Source organism: Epinephelus lanceolatus, chromosome 5, assembly GCF_041903045.1.
Source record: "Epinephelus lanceolatus isolate andai-2023 chromosome 5, ASM4190304v1, whole genome shotgun sequence".
Taxonomy (NCBI): Eukaryota; Metazoa; Chordata; class Actinopteri; order Perciformes; family Serranidae; genus Epinephelus; species Epinephelus lanceolatus.
Window position 1 is genome coordinate 14,939,037 of NC_135738.1, and position 15,536 is coordinate 14,954,572.

The following is a 15,536-nucleotide window of genomic DNA, read 5'->3' on the forward strand; positions in this document are numbered from 1 at the left end:
ATGTCCTTATTACTCAGCTCTATAATCAGAATCACTCCATATCTAAACCCTGGCAGCAGTATAATTAACCATTTTAGAAGGACTGGGATTCACTTCAACATGCAGTGGACTGTTTCATTCTGTTGCCATGTTTTCTGTTGAATTTTGCACTGACTACTGTAGTCCACTATCAAGAGCCAGACTGCTGCTTGATCTATTCCAGTCCTCCTCCTTCTGTTTCTCCTTCTGTTTTGTTCCCTCCAAGTCCAAGCACAAAGTGCTGTGTGATTCTTCTTTTTCTGTTCCTCTTCATCATCTTATTCATCTCCTCGTCCTACAGCTCCTAAGCAAAATTTACTTTTGTTCTGTGCTGTTTTTGATTGCCTTGAATACATAAGTCAAATTAAATTGGCTCTTTGTAAGTTGCTTTATAGCATAATCCTGCACCGGGATGACTTTCTAATGTTGGGCCTGTTTTATTGTATGAATAAACTCCAGCTCTCAATCCTGATCAGAACAATTCTCATTAACTGAACTGTAATCACCTGCCGTTCATCATCTAACCTGACCCGAGTTCTATTTTAATAATTTCCCTTTTCACCGAGAGGAAAATCAGTTGTTACATTACAAAAATTTGCCATGCCTCATTTCAGAAATTATTAAAAAATAATGTTCTGATTGGCATGAAATTATAACTTCTTATTATAACAAATTAATTGGTATTTTTAGGATCTCGCCAAATCCTGCAAATGTTTTCCTCTGATATTGCGTAATATTAATTGCTCACTGTTTTCTCCCTTGGCAACATCTCCTAATTCCTGTGTAGTATTAGAGTGTGTAAACATTCAGCTGACTAATTTGATTGAAGTAAATAGCCTTCAGAAAAGAATCTCCAATTTCAGCGCTCTTTGTTCCTCACCCTCTCCTCCACTGTAATGACTGTGTCAAGGTCAAATCGTCCACTGACAGCGGCCACCCCTCCCTCAGCAGGACCCACTTGTCTGACAGTACAGTCGCTCATCGCTGCTGGGAGGGGGGTTATGTGATCTGAACTGTCTGCTGTGCCTAGGCACGCTGTGACTGGCTGTTATGCAAGTACACATCTTAATTATCCCCCAATGGAGAGGCTCATTATACTGATTAGGCCATTGTGCCAACACAAGCCCCCTTTATATACAAGACATCTAATTAGGCATGCTAGCAGCTAACAACCGGCGCCACCAGTGGATATGTGACATTAGGATGGGCGATCCGTCAAGTGACCACTGACATGATTTCTGAATTAAAATATCCTGATACTGACAAGCTGTGCAGAAATTTCCCTTGTTGACATTATGTAGATGCACGGTCTTAAGAAAGTAGTATTTATAAGAGGACGCAGTGATAGTTTTTTTTATTATAAGTAGCACCTCTCATTCAACTTTTGCCAGGTGAAGCACAGTACATTATTTCTTTCTATGCCCTGCCTGCTTCCCTCAAGATCCTTTGCCTTTGTAAGTAAGAATTTGCTCTTAATGACTTGCCTGGGTAAATAAAGGTTAAGTAAAAAATAAGTAAAAACATAGACTTGAACATCACACAGAAGATTTAGACTCCCACAGGCTCATTTTAACAGGTTGAGGAACTCTTTTGTTCCTCAGTCTGCCAACCTATTAAATCAGAGTATGGCTTCCAAGCAGCCTCAGTATTCCTGTGTCGAACACTGAATGCAATAGGAATGATTAATTTGTTGCACTGCACCCACTTTTGGTAATGTCTGATGTGATTTGTAGCCTTTGTTGTGTGGTTTTGTTGTTTGGTTAAATGTTTTTTTTGTATTTGTGTATTTATGTGTATTAGGAAAAAGAGTTGATGTCCTGGGATGCAAGACAAATTTCAGAATTTTTCTGTTAATAATGTGACTTCAAATCAAACATAAAACATATTACAGAATATGCAGAGACAAATTCTAATCCCTGCACATGAGCTTATATAAAGCAGCGTACACCAGTGAGAGAATAACATCCATATTTCCGAGTGGTGATTATTTCTCAGGGTTACTTATGGATTCAGAATTTAAGTGGCATGATATAAAAATACTAATTAGATGTGTCACATTTTCCTCCTGGATTTCCTAGTCAAATGTCATGAATGTAATATGCACTTATTAACATACAGTGTTAACACACCACAATGATTAAACTATTCTTATAGTGATATTTAAAACTGCTCATCTGATGTGTTTCTCCAGGTCAGAGACAGTGGTGGAAAGGATGCTGTGTAACTGGATGTCCATCTGCCTCTACCAGTTTTTGAAGGTAACGTGAGTGTATGGTCACTTGAAGTGTATCAAATGTATCATGTTAGCTGTTTTCCTTAAAGACCCAGTGAAATTAGAAATACATATTCCCAGTTTTAATTCTGTTTCCTTGTGTTAATCATTCATTTATCTCTCGTTGTATGACAAATATGTATGTTTGGTTTTTTCTCTTCCTGTAGAACCAGGGAAACAGTTTCAAATGTTTAAGGACTTATTCTGAATCTACAAATGTCTCAATCAAATGAGACATTGGGTGCCTAGCTAGCCACACCGGCCATTTATACGTCACTTGAACGTTTGTGTGTTGTAGTAGCTAAGAGAGCAATATGGAGAGAGACAGGAAGAGATGTGTGTTTGGATATCAGTGTTTCCATTTCCAAAACAATGTGGCGGAGGTCTATTTCGTTCATCTGTCTTCCTCCTGATTCAACCGCGAGGGAGGTGTGTGTGGAGCCAACAGTCTGCTCAGCAGCGGACTCCACTGTAGCTCCGTATCGCGCTAAACTCCAAGCCCACCCACTTTTTGGCAGTCCAATCAAATGTGAATGACTTGATTTAAATCCCTCATGTAACTGTGCACAACTCAAATATTCATTTGCAATGGGAATATGTCACAGTGGGCGGTATGGTGGTGCAGTGGTTAGCATTGTTGCCTCACAGCAAGAGGGTTCCTGGTTCGCATCTAAATCGCTCTAAATTGTCCGTAGGTGTGAATGTGAGCATGAATGGTTGTCTGTCTCTATGTGTCAGCCCTGTGATAGTCTGGTGACCTGACCAGGGTGTAGCCTGCCTCTCACCCAATGTCAGCTGGGATAGGCTCCAGCCCCCCTGCGACCAGTAACAGGATAAGTGGTTACAGAAAATGAATGAATGGATGAATATGACACAATACAGGAGCTAAAGATGCTCTAACTTCTGTTTCACTGGGACTTTAACTCTAGTCAATGAGAGTCTTACCGTATATTTATTTTTAAATTGGCAGATTTATTCAGTGGTGATTTGTCTTTTATGTTTAAAGTACTAAATCGCTGATACAGAAAATATGTATAATGACATGCTAAAGCATTAAACTGTGGGCTCAGTGAATAGATTTCTCCATTTCTTTCATTAGTGCTCGGTATTGATGATGTGCATTTATCTGTCTCCTAAACTGCTAATCACAACAATTAGCTCCTTGACAACATCTGAGACAACTTCTCCTAAATGGCCTTGTTTGTGTGTTTTTCTGTGTGTGTGTGTGTATCAGGACTCTGCAGGCGAGCCCTTGTACAAACTGTTCCGAGCCATCAAGCACCAGATCGAGAAGGGGCCCGTTGATGCCAGAGTGAAGAAAGCCAAGTACACCCTCAACGACACGGGCCTGTTGGGCGACGATGTAGAGTACTCCGTCCTGGTGAGATGGACATGTACACACACGTGCACGCACACTCACACACATACACACACACGAAACAAAAAGACCCTACACAACACTCACACACATAAACTTGGTGTCAGAAAAACTGCACACACTGCACAGTGTTTTGTGCCTGGTGAGCAACACAAACATGCACACACAGACACACAGTGCAGTTGCCATGGTAACCACCAAAAAAACCTCCAGGCGACTGCCCGCTTTTGTGTGACATCCATTTTCAGTGTCAATGTTCTCGGCTCGAAAAACGACACAGCAGGCAACACATTCCAATATAGCGGTGAAATGCATGGCTTAGGTGAAAGTACTACAAGTCGGTACAAGTATGGAGTACAAGGCACCTGCACAACCTCTCCTCGACCTTCCAACCTGCACCTGCTCTGTATCCATTTAGGCCAGCTTACAGTAGTCAGGAAAAAAAAAGCCTGTGTGTCTCGCTCTGGTATCATGTTTCAATAATGGAAGCTAATGTGAACACAGCTGTTTTCTGTTAAAGTCAGCACAAATAAAAAGACCCATGGGTAATGGCGTTGTCGAGGACAATTATCAAATTAGCTTGAATTACACGTCTCCTGCCGTGATGGATCGCCTTCTTTGATTGAATTACAGAAAGAGGAGGAAAAAATAAACGCAATGAGCTAGATTTCACAGGCAGACATGTGTTTCCTGTTGGCTTTAATTCACAGCATGCTCTTACCCATTCACCTCAAAGACGCAGACATGCTTATGAGGTTGCTGTTGTGATCGGATTGCCTGCTCCCTGTTTGAATCTGTCGAGTGGTCAGTTAGTTATTTCTGACAGAGTGACGGAGTGTGGGAGGCAAGGTGGGTCAGAGATTGCTCCCGCTGAGCCTTGGTCATTAACTGGCCAAGGTGACAGGAGTCCTCTCAGGTGTCACCACAGAGTGTGTGTGTGTGTGTGTGTGTGTGTGTGTGTGTGTGTGTTGGTGTGTGCTTACAGAAGCCTGGTTGCCATGACGACAACATCCCGACAGAGGGACTCTGTGCGTGAGCGTGTGGGTGGGTGGCTGGGTGCTCTCTGTGGCCATGTTTGAATATTTCTGCATATTTGTCATTTGTGTGCGTATGTGCACGTTTTCTGCGCGTGCCATGTTACCATGTGGTGCTTAAAGGGATAGTGCAGATCTTTTGAAATTGGGTTGTGTGGGGTACTTATCGGTAGTCAGTGTTTAACACACAGTAGATGTCAGTCGGCTTGGAGTCGGTTTAGAGATGCAGGCTAGAGTCCGACACGGAAGCTAAGTAATGTACTGCTGTGGACCGGGCTAGCAATAAAACATATTTGAGCCACCTAAAAAAAGTTCAATATCACTTTAAGTGTACACTATCTTGAGAGTATTTTTAGTGCTTTACCTTTTCGTCAGATAGCCCGTTTCGACAGGAGAGTCATCAACGGCTTCAGTTCCCCATTTGTACTCTCGTCAAAGACACCAGAATCCATTGAGAAAAACAGTAATTTTAGCTCACTGAACACAGGCACTGCTGGTCTACTGCTGCTTCTATCAGTTAGCTAGTTTGGGTTATTGTGTGACTTTGGTGAATCTGATCTAACCCTTTTAAACACCAAAGTCAGAGAAAAACACAAATTAACTAACTGATCGAGGCAGCAGTAGACCAGCAGCTCCTGTGTACAACATTGTTGAATCACTGTTTTTCTCAATGTGGTCTGGCATTGAAAAAAGTGATGTAATGGCTTCACTTTCCTGTTGGACTTTAAGGTAAGGCAATAAAAATACATTCAATATAGCATACACTTAAACTAATGTTGATTTTTTTTTAGGTGGCTAAAATACATTTTATTGCTGACCCCTCCACAGCAGTACATTGCTTCCATGTCCGACTCCAGCCTGCTTCTCCAAACTGGGGTCATGCTGATGATATCTACTGTTTGTAATATACTGTCTACGGATAAGTACCCCATACAGGCCCACTTAGAAAAGTCTGAGCTATCCATTTCATGTGTGTTTTGTGTTTGGCAGACCCTGCAAGTGCTGGTGCAGGGCGAGGGTCCAGATGTGACGCCCGTCAAGGTGCTGAGCTGTGACACCATCTCTCAGGTGAAAGAGAAGATCATAGAGCAGGTGTACAGGAACCTGCCATACTCGCAGCGGCCCAAGGTCGACAGTGTCACACTGGGTGAGTAAATGAGGGCCACCAAAGCGGAGGATGAGCTGGAGCAGAAAACATCCAATAATGATAAATGATGTAAACGTTACAGGGAGTGGCGAGGATATCAAAACGGAGAAGCTATTTCAGTCCTGACTGAAATGCCTTTTTAATTAAATCAGAATGCATTTGTCTAAATAAATAATTGATTTTTTTTTCATTCTAATTTCATTTAATTGATTATTTTGAAGATGATGTCTCTCTCTCTCTTTCTGCCTCTGTTGTGGAATAAAAAAAGCTTTACCGAGGCTGAGGAGTAATTCTGTGTCAGCAGCACGAAGAAAGCCTTCATCCCTAAACAAAGTTTTGCTCGCTACTGTAGTCAGAAACCTTAGGGACTGACTTGAAAGGCAAAAGCTCTATAGACATTTTCCAACATCAAAGCCATTTTTTATTCCCATGCAGGCTGTAGATCTCATTCCTTTATACATTTTAGATAAGCAGAGATCAGCCTTCTTTCATGGTGAATCAGAAGGATAACCCCCTTATATTTGGTGGTACTTGTATGACTCATGTGTCACAGATGGCGATGAGCTCAGGTCTGCAGCGGTGTCAGATTTTTTTTTCTAAATTGAAAACGTTGGCTTGCATATCACAGCTTAGAATTAGATTTTAAATTATTCAGAAAATAGTGATCTGTCATTTTTTAGCCCAAATTAACTCAGGTGTGCCACTGAATCTCAGGAGAGGGACGGAGAGTGGTGCAGACAGTAGGATGGGTGGCTGGATTTATTTCAGACCACATTATTACAGGATAACCTTGGGGTAAGAGTGACCCATGATGAAATAAATGCAATCCATATTGAAAGAAAGAACAAAAAAAAAAAAAAATGAAGTATGGTGACAATTTGCCAAACATGGCAGCTCAACACCTCCACCTAGCTAGAGATAATTGACCTTCTCTTCCTGTCTTTACCACAGAGTGGCGTCCAGGCTCAACGGGACAGATTCTATCAGATCTGGACTTGACTTCCCAGAAAGAGGGCAGGTGGAAACGCATCAACACTCTGGCACACTACAACGTGAGTACTGACAAAATGTTTGTGTCTTCGTGAAAAATTTAAAAAAGGGGAGACTGAAAATAGCAAGGGATGTGAGGAGGCAGAGGGGAAGTAAATAGCTGTATGTGGGCGTGTGAATGGGGTTGCCTGTTTTCACGCAAATTCACTGCGAGGCTGAGCTGTACATCTTGTGTCACAGTGGTGTGTATGAACTCCTTCTGCTGCAAATTTAAGCACCATTTGACATCGTGGTTCTTTGAGTGATACTTTTGTTGGCTAATTACCATGAAACTGTTTAATGTCTATACATTTTACCACCAGTCAAATCGATGTGCAGACATGCAGAAATGTGCAAAAACATTTTTTTTCTAACCTGCAAGGTGATAACAACATGCCAACTTTCAGTCTAAGACGCTGGCAGTGTGCTGTTCACTTGCTTTTCGGCAAAAATTAATCCCTTTGGTTCCCTGGTGGTGTAGATGTTCAATGTGTTGACTAATCGTAACGTCCCTGGCTTGAGTCCAGAATGGGACTTTTATGGCATGTCATCAAACTTCTTTCTCCTAATTTCTCTTCTGCTCTTAAAGGAATAGTTTAAAAGCATACTATGCAGGATTTGTTGCTTGAGCCCTATTTCCACCAAACACTTTAAGTATGGTACCTTTGGAACCGAAAGTAACGCTTCAGACTAGACCCTAGGTCTGTTAGCTTTCCACCGCAAACAATACTCTTAAATGTGGGCGTGGTTGTTGTCACTCACTGCTCTGTCCAGCACTCTCTGTATTTCCTCCTTTATCAGTCTGCACCTCATTTATCTTCCACAGAACGAGGTTACACAGTGACATTTTCAGAACAAAATAAAATGGTTGCAGTGAGAGTCTCTCTCAATGGGATATTTAAAAATAGCAGGTTTGTGCATTTAGTCCCTTTAAGGCAAGCTCAGGGGTTTAGTGTTGCCGTAGCCCACAGGAAGGACGCTCCATGAGCAAGAGTGAAATGGGGAGACAGAGAGAGAGTGGGGACTGACATGCAGCAAAGGGCCGCGAGCCGGATTAGAATCCACGGCCGCTGCAGTGAGGCAATGCCTCTGTACATGGGGCGCTGGCACTATCCACTACACTACCGGCGGCCCGTTAAAATGAAATTTAAGGTGTGCTGATTGAGTCACATCGTCACCTCATGCATTGAGAAACATTACAAGTTAACGTTCCAACTTAAAAGTTGTCGGCAGTCAGCCCAGTGAATTTAGTAATTTTTGTTTCTCCAACTACAGCTGCTGCAAGAGGCAACAAAACATCATTTCATTTTATAGTTACAGTCTACTAATAAAACTCTCTACAGTATGAACATTGGTGACATGAGCCTCAAAACCAGCCACAACTCAGCCCTGAGCAGAGTGACCGTCCTCTATTGACCAATCAAACTGCAGTGTTCACAGCTCCACCTTTTAGTACCAGATCTGTGTGCTAGGTACCCATTTAGGAACGGTTCTATTGGTACCATCCACAACTTTTCACAGTGGAAATGGAAAAAATGCATACCGAACTGAACTGTACCGTACTGCTCGGTGGAAACGGGGCTTATGCCTCATTTGGCTTTGGCTTTTCTGGTCTGTGTGTGTGGCTCAACCTAGCCCTCGATCAAACAGACAGAGCTGCAGCCTGCATCCACAGAGCAGAGGAGAGAGACGGCTGGCTGCTACGCTGTTGTCGAGTCCCAACCTTGCGCTGTTATTGGCTGGGAGCTACACGCCGCTACCCAAAGGTTGACACCCAGAAATGTCCAGAACAAACCAAAATAAGAAGAGCAGGTTCTGTAGATACAGACACCGCCACACAGTGCTAGTGGGTCATAAGTGATGATTGACAGGATTTAATTTTGTGAGTCTTTTTTTTTCTGGAAAATCCTGCAAAGTATGCCTTTGACATTTTGGAAATTACTTAACATTTTATAAATTACTATTTTCTTCACTGCCGAGAGAAGATTGATGCCACTTTCACATGTTGATTAAATATGACACTTCATCCTTCTGCTCACTTCTGGCCAGAGGGCTTATCTTGTGTAAATGGAAGGACTCTTTACCTCCAACATATGGACGCTGGATCAAGGATGTTATGTGTCATTTACAATTTGAGAAAATCCATTTTTAAAGCCACCTGGCAACCTTTTTTAACTTTTGTGGCATATACGGAAGCTGAAAAATTGTAATGAAATATGCTATACCCTTCTACTTAAGTCACACAAGTTAATTGATTTGTCATCATTTTCCCCCTTTTTTAAATTACATTTTCATTTATCTTTTGTCTTTCTTCTCCATTAGATTTCCTTTGAATGGTCTGGCTTTCTCTGTTTGTTCCTGGGTTGTTGGGAGGGTGGGGTTGCTTTTTTGTCTTTACTGGTTCTGTGTTTGTTTATTCATTTTCTGTATATCTTCATTAGATTCCCAATAAAAAAAAGACGCTTCAGTCAAGCTCAACACAAAGACTGATAGCCAGAAATATTGTAGTTGAAGTTTTTATTGGTTATTATTTTGGTGTCTCAGTTCAGTTCAGTTTAGTTTACACAGTGGGTTTGCCCACTTCAGTATTAGTTTTAGTTTTTATTATGGCAGGGGGGGTATTTGTCAGGGGCAAGAATTAAGATGTTCAGAATAGGTATAACTATACAATAACAATTTGTGAAGTCAGTTGACTCACAGACATGTAGACATCCCAGCCTCAATAAACATACCGTAAAACTTCAACTAATAGCCTGAGCTGCTATTTGCTTAAATTACTGAAATCAACAGGTTTTGTATTTGTGACAGGCTTTTAATTCCTTTCACACAAAGCTGTTAATTGATAAAGATGGGAAATACGATCAAAATGTTTATTTAAACCAGTATAAATATTACTTTTATAGGAATAAGGCTTCAAGTAACATATGAATTATGAATCATTTATTTGATCTAGCTCTGACAGACAGCACATCAGAGACATAGAGAGTTATGGCACCTGACACACCAACACAACACCACTTTATTCTGTTAAAGCAATCCCCACAACTTGGATTAATTTTTTATGAAAAACCCCTTTGATTCTTTTGATCTGAGGTCCCTTATGGACTAAAGGAATATGAATAACTTACAGAGTAATCAAGGAATAGACACATTATTTGATGTAGCCAGCAACACTCAGAACTGTTTTATACGTCCGAAAACTGACCAAATTGACAAAGACTTAAGTCTAGCTTGTATGTTTATTTCAGTAAACTAAACTGTTTTTACAGCTGGTTATAGTTTTAAATTTAATTTGAGTTAACTATAATAACCTTGCTGGACACAGGTGGAAACAGCTGGCCTGGCTCTTTATTAATGAGCTGCAGAGGTGCTGGTTGGCATATTATGTTACTGTTGGACAGTGCCAGACTAACTGATCTAGTCTCTGGTCTTTGTGCCAAGCTAAGTGGTAAACCTGTTGATGTTCATTAATTAAATATACAAAAAAGCACTAAAAGCCATTTTCCTGTCAGTTTAGCAACAAGCCAACAATTTTTAATTTCTCACCACCAGCCAGGTGAAAGTGTGCAGACCTGGTTTCTCAGCTCTCAATGGCGACAGCAGGCCACTAAATCTTCTTGGCACTATATTGATCCTCGGAAAAATAAAGGTCACTCGCAAATATCCCCTACTTGTCCTGCTTTTCGTTCACTTAAATCCCCCTCTTTCAAAGGTACTCCTATTTTTTTTTTTTCATCCTACCTGCTGATGCCTCACAGTTGGTCTTTAGAGAACAGCCTCGCTGCTGTAGATTCATTGCTAGTGTGTCAGAGGAGTGCTAATCACAGTATTTGTGGGTTCAATAATGGGTTGACGCCAAAGAAGATGGTCTGTAAATACCCCAATAAAGACCCACTGTTGCTGTCCACTCAATCGCATTGATTACGAATTAGTTCTGGGGCACTAAAAGAGACTGCTGACCTTAGTCACAGTACCTATTAAACTGAAGGTGTGTTAAGTGTGTGTTGCTCTGTGTGTTTTCTGTCTAACAAAAGACTGTTATTTGACTTCCAGGTGCGAGATAACGCCACATTAGTCTTATCCAGAGTGCTTCACACGCAGCACAACTACGACCAGAACCAGGAAAACCACGAAGAGCGTATGTGTCTCTAATTGCACCCATACTGTACATGTAAACACACTTGAAATGAGCACAGATCAGGTGTGAACTGGAGACTACAGTGCTTGCCTTTGTTTCTTTTCCCTGCGGCTTTTGTCAACATCCCCACTCTCATTTAACATGCTAATACATGTTGTTTTATGTATAGCACACTTTGAGATTATGCTGAAATAATATGCACTTTTATCTTCTGCCTTTTTAATGTGCATTTCTGAATAGTTGATTGTTTAGCATTTCTACTTGGATATTCTCTCTGCATCCAAATTCAGTTGACAAACACCCTCCCTTTTTTCATCATCTGAATGTTCTGTGAGAGTGTGCATGAATAAATAAGCAGCCGAATTATTAGAAGAAAGTTTAAAGTGTTGTTTCCCCTCCCTATAGGGAATGCTCTGTTGGAAGATGACAAGGTGTTTCACTTGGTGAGGCCGGCAGACGAACTGGATGAGATCAAATCTAAACGAGGAAGTATAAAGGACAAGTCGATGACCAAAGCCATTACAGAGATCTATTTAACACGACTCCTTTCTGTCAAGGTACAAAGACAGACTCATTTACTCAATCCGACATTTGTTAAGTAGTTATCTAATGCTCTGACCCTGGCAAATGGCAATTTCTGCTTTTGCCTGAATGGTTTTCAGTTGAAAAGCCAACTAAAATTGATAGCTTTCAGGTTTGGCTAGGGCAGAAAATGCTAAAATACTCTCAGAAAAGCCCAAAATTCTACACTCACATTGCGTGCAAATAGCTATGTCTCAGGGCTATGATATTTTGTGGCTCTGCTCTCTGTCTCTGCCCTGTCTCACATTATTTGTGGCCCCTTTCAGGGAACACTGCAGCAGTTTGTGGATGACTTTTTCCGCAGCGTGCTGTGCTCTGGGGCAGTGGTGCCACCGGCTGTCAAATATTTCTTTGACTTCCTGGATGAGCAGGCGCTGAAACACAACAATGTGGATGAGGAGACCATCCATATCTGGAAGACTAATAGGTGAGAGCACTGCAAGTCTGTGTACGCTGATAGTCACTCTCAAGGTTTCATTTGTGACGAAGGAAGTACTTAAGTAAAAAAAAAAAGGCTGAAAAGTTAAAGGCACAATTCACCCCAAACTCAAAAGTACACTTTTTCCTCTTACCTGTAGTGCTGTTTGTCAGTCTAGATTGTTGTGGTGTGAGGTGCAGAATGTTGGGGATATCGGCTGTAGAGATGTCTGCCATCTCTTCAGTATAACAGAACTAGATGGCACTCAGCTTGTCGTAAATGGACTTGTACTTGTGTAGTGCATTTCTTGTCTTCTGACCATTCAAAGCTCTTTTACACAACATGTCACATTCACCCATTCATTTACGCTACACTACATTCACACACTGGTTGCCAAAGCTACCATACAAGGGACCGCCTGCTATTCAGTTTGAACACACGCACTCACACACCAGTGGCACAGCCATTAGGAGCAATTTGGGGTTCAGTGTCTTGCTCAAGGATACTTCGACATGCAGACTGGAGGAGCCAGGGATCGAACGACTTCAAAAGTACATTTGGAAAAACTCAATAGCAGTGTGTCCTTTTAGAAATAATGATCCGGTGACTGTGTGAGCAGTTTTATGTAAGAATTATTTTCTTTCTACTGAACTACAAACACCAACTGTATCACTGCACATAAGAAAGTGTGCATCTACTCAAGGATCACAGGTTCATGATAGCATGAGATGTAAACATTAATGGCATCCTCGTCAGTTTAGCTGTAACATTAGCTAGCTCAGTGGTGCTAGGTGAGCTAGCAGTAGATGCACTCTTCCTTCTGCATGGGGATACGGTTGGTGGGTGTAATTTGGTAGAAAGAAAGTAGTTCCTACATGGAACTGCTCACAACAAGGTCTGTGGATTAAGAAACCAGGAGTTTTTTTAATCTAGTTTTTGGCGGCTTTGAGCGTCACTAGCCGAGTGCCATCAAGTTTTAATAAATTGGAGAGAAGGCAGGCATCAATGACTGATATCCCCAACACTTGACAGCTCACACCAGAACAATCCAGACTGATAAATAGAGGGAAATGTGAATTTTTGATTTGGGGATGAATTGTCCTTTTAGGAGGGTAAATCTGTCTTTGGAGGAGCTGCTAACAACTTAAAGACGTCTGTTTTTGTGAAGGGTTTCAAGCCCAAAAGGTTGGGAACTGCTTTAATAGTTTGCTGCATTTATAAGCTTATCAAACTTTTCTTCATGTAAAATCTTATGCCAAAAAGTAACTAGTAATTATATCTGTCAAATGTATGCTGTTGAGTAAAATGTGCCCTCTGAAATGTAGTGCAATAGAAGTATAAAGTAGCATAAAATGGAAATACACAAGTAAAATAAAAGTCCCTCAAAGTGCTAAACTAAAATCTCCACCAGGGTACACACACGGACTCATGCATACACACACACACACACACACACACACACACACACACACACACACACACCGTCTGAGTCTGAGCATCGCCACAAATCCCGCTGTCTGAGATACAGTAACTCTCCAAGAAATAAAACTTACTTATCCAAGAAAGAGCTGAATACAAATGCACAATTTCAGCTCACTTAGTTTGCATTTGCAATCCCCCTGCTCCCATGTGACATTTAAGTGCATAAATTAGTGTCACGTCGGCTAAGGCTCAAGCATACAAGACGACGTGTTGCATGTAGATGCCAGTGATTGACGTAAGGCTGGCAAGAGAGCACCCACACAAGGACAGGAGATGAGCGATTTAATTACTTACTACACTCCACACCACATTCTGCATCCACCCGTTCTGTTTATCAAATCAACTGAGGGCCATGTATTAAATATGAATGTGTGTATGAGGCACAACAACAAACAAACATGGTAATTATGTCCCAAGTTAATTTAATTCTGTGATTATAGCAACATTGCTATTTTTATGCTTGTATTGTATTCTCACTGCAGCTTTCCCCGGAGATATTACCAAACCAGTATGAATTTTACACGGTGTGCACTTCATGTCTCTGATGGCTAGGGCATTCGCACCGATCACGCAGGAGAGATTTTGGAAACCACCGTATTTTGGGCGTTCTTTTGAATTCACGAGCTGACACGAGTTTGGAGAGAATGGTTGGCGTAAGGAGCGTGCGTTTTCCTGCTCAGAGGGGAAATTAGCGAGCGTACTCAAGCATTACTTTGTGTAGTGTGTGCTTTAGGTTGTTAGGCTGCACGCAAACTTGAAAGGTCAAAGTTTTGGTGTAACTTTAGCATTTCTAATCACTATTCGTTATGGAGGACAAGCATCATTGACTTTTGCTCAGCTTGGATTCCTTTTGTTATTAAGAATAAATGTCCTCTGAGGATATTTTTTTTCTTTCATTTCTTTTAACCCCAATGATTATCAGAGAGGTCAGTATCATATGAAATAGTGATATGAACTGACAGTCGAGGGTATTGTTCTGAATAAACTGACATCTACAAAAAAGGCCTTTCTCCTTCCCTGTTATTATCTTGTACTGCACTCAATTGCACCTCAGGCCAGTGCTCTCACACATGAAATCCCTCCCCGCCTCAAATGAATTCATAGATGCAATGTGGTTGATGAGATTTTCCCCCAATTCTGCAACAATAATAACGATAACAACTGTGATGACGGACCGCTTCCTTGCACTTTTTTCTCCCCGTGCAGCCTTCCTCTGCGGTTCTGGGTGAACATCCTTAAGAATCCCCACTTCACCTTCGACGTCCATGTGTCTGAGGTGGTGGACGCCTCGCTCTCTGTCATCGCCCAGACATTTATGGATGCCTGTACCAAGAGCGAACACAAACTCAGCCGGGTGAGTGGGAACTGGGAAAGAAGAGGAGGGAGGGTGTGAGGTTAAAGAGCAAGAGGGAAGATGGCAAACAAAGAAGATGAGAACAAAGTGGATTACATGAGAAATAGAAAGGAGTGAGAAGAGGAATGTCAGAGGTCAATTGATCTAAAGTGCCATTGTTTTTTGTCTCTAGGACTCTCCAAGTAACAAACTACTCTATGCAAAGGAGATCTCCACCTATAAGAAGATGGTGGATGAGTAAGTCCCAGCAGAACCTGACAATTTTCTTTGGATCTGTTGTTTACATGTCCATTTAAAATGCTAATTTTAAAAGATGTGTCAATAACAAATATATAATGTATTGACTACCACCTATTGTCTCCTCTGTGTGTGTGTTTGTGTGTTTAGTTACTACAAGGGCATCAGGCAGATGGTTCCCGTCAGTGATCAGGACATGAACACTCATCTGGCAGAGGTGTCACGGGTGAGAACCAAAGCTCAAAGATATCAGTCCTTTGTTGATTAGGGGACAGCCGTGGTTACCGTGGTAACTGGAAAGTGAGGTTTAACACTATGTTAAACAATTCCTTTAGCAGCTGCTTGATCAGAAATACAACAAAAAAGCAACTGGTGTATATATTTTAAGTGCAACCGTACAAACTTGTTTTTTTATGAAGTAGTCTGTCAGTAATTTTCCATCATGCC

General features: G+C 41.4%; 1 protein-coding gene across 3 annotated transcripts in view; it reads left to right on the forward strand.

Moving 5' to 3' along the window:
- Positions 1 to 15,536, forward strand: part of plxnb2b (plexin b2b) — a 175,848-nt gene that overhangs the window by 157,630 nt on the left and 2,682 nt on the right. For all 3 annotated transcript variants that reach the window (XM_033634929.2, XM_078167744.1, XM_078167745.1), the window contains 10 exons: positions 2,210 to 2,276; positions 3,525 to 3,671; positions 5,693 to 5,849; positions 6,801 to 6,901; positions 10,932 to 11,016; positions 11,422 to 11,573; positions 11,865 to 12,025; positions 14,705 to 14,852; positions 15,025 to 15,089; positions 15,240 to 15,315. In XM_033634929.2, coding sequence (XP_033490820.2) covers positions 2,210 to 2,276; positions 3,525 to 3,671; positions 5,693 to 5,849; positions 6,801 to 6,901; positions 10,932 to 11,016; positions 11,422 to 11,573; positions 11,865 to 12,025; positions 14,705 to 14,852; positions 15,025 to 15,089; positions 15,240 to 15,315 — 1,159 coding nt within the window. The remainder of the gene's footprint in view (positions 1 to 2,209; positions 2,277 to 3,524; positions 3,672 to 5,692; positions 5,850 to 6,800; positions 6,902 to 10,931; positions 11,017 to 11,421; positions 11,574 to 11,864; positions 12,026 to 14,704; positions 14,853 to 15,024; positions 15,090 to 15,239; positions 15,316 to 15,536) is intronic.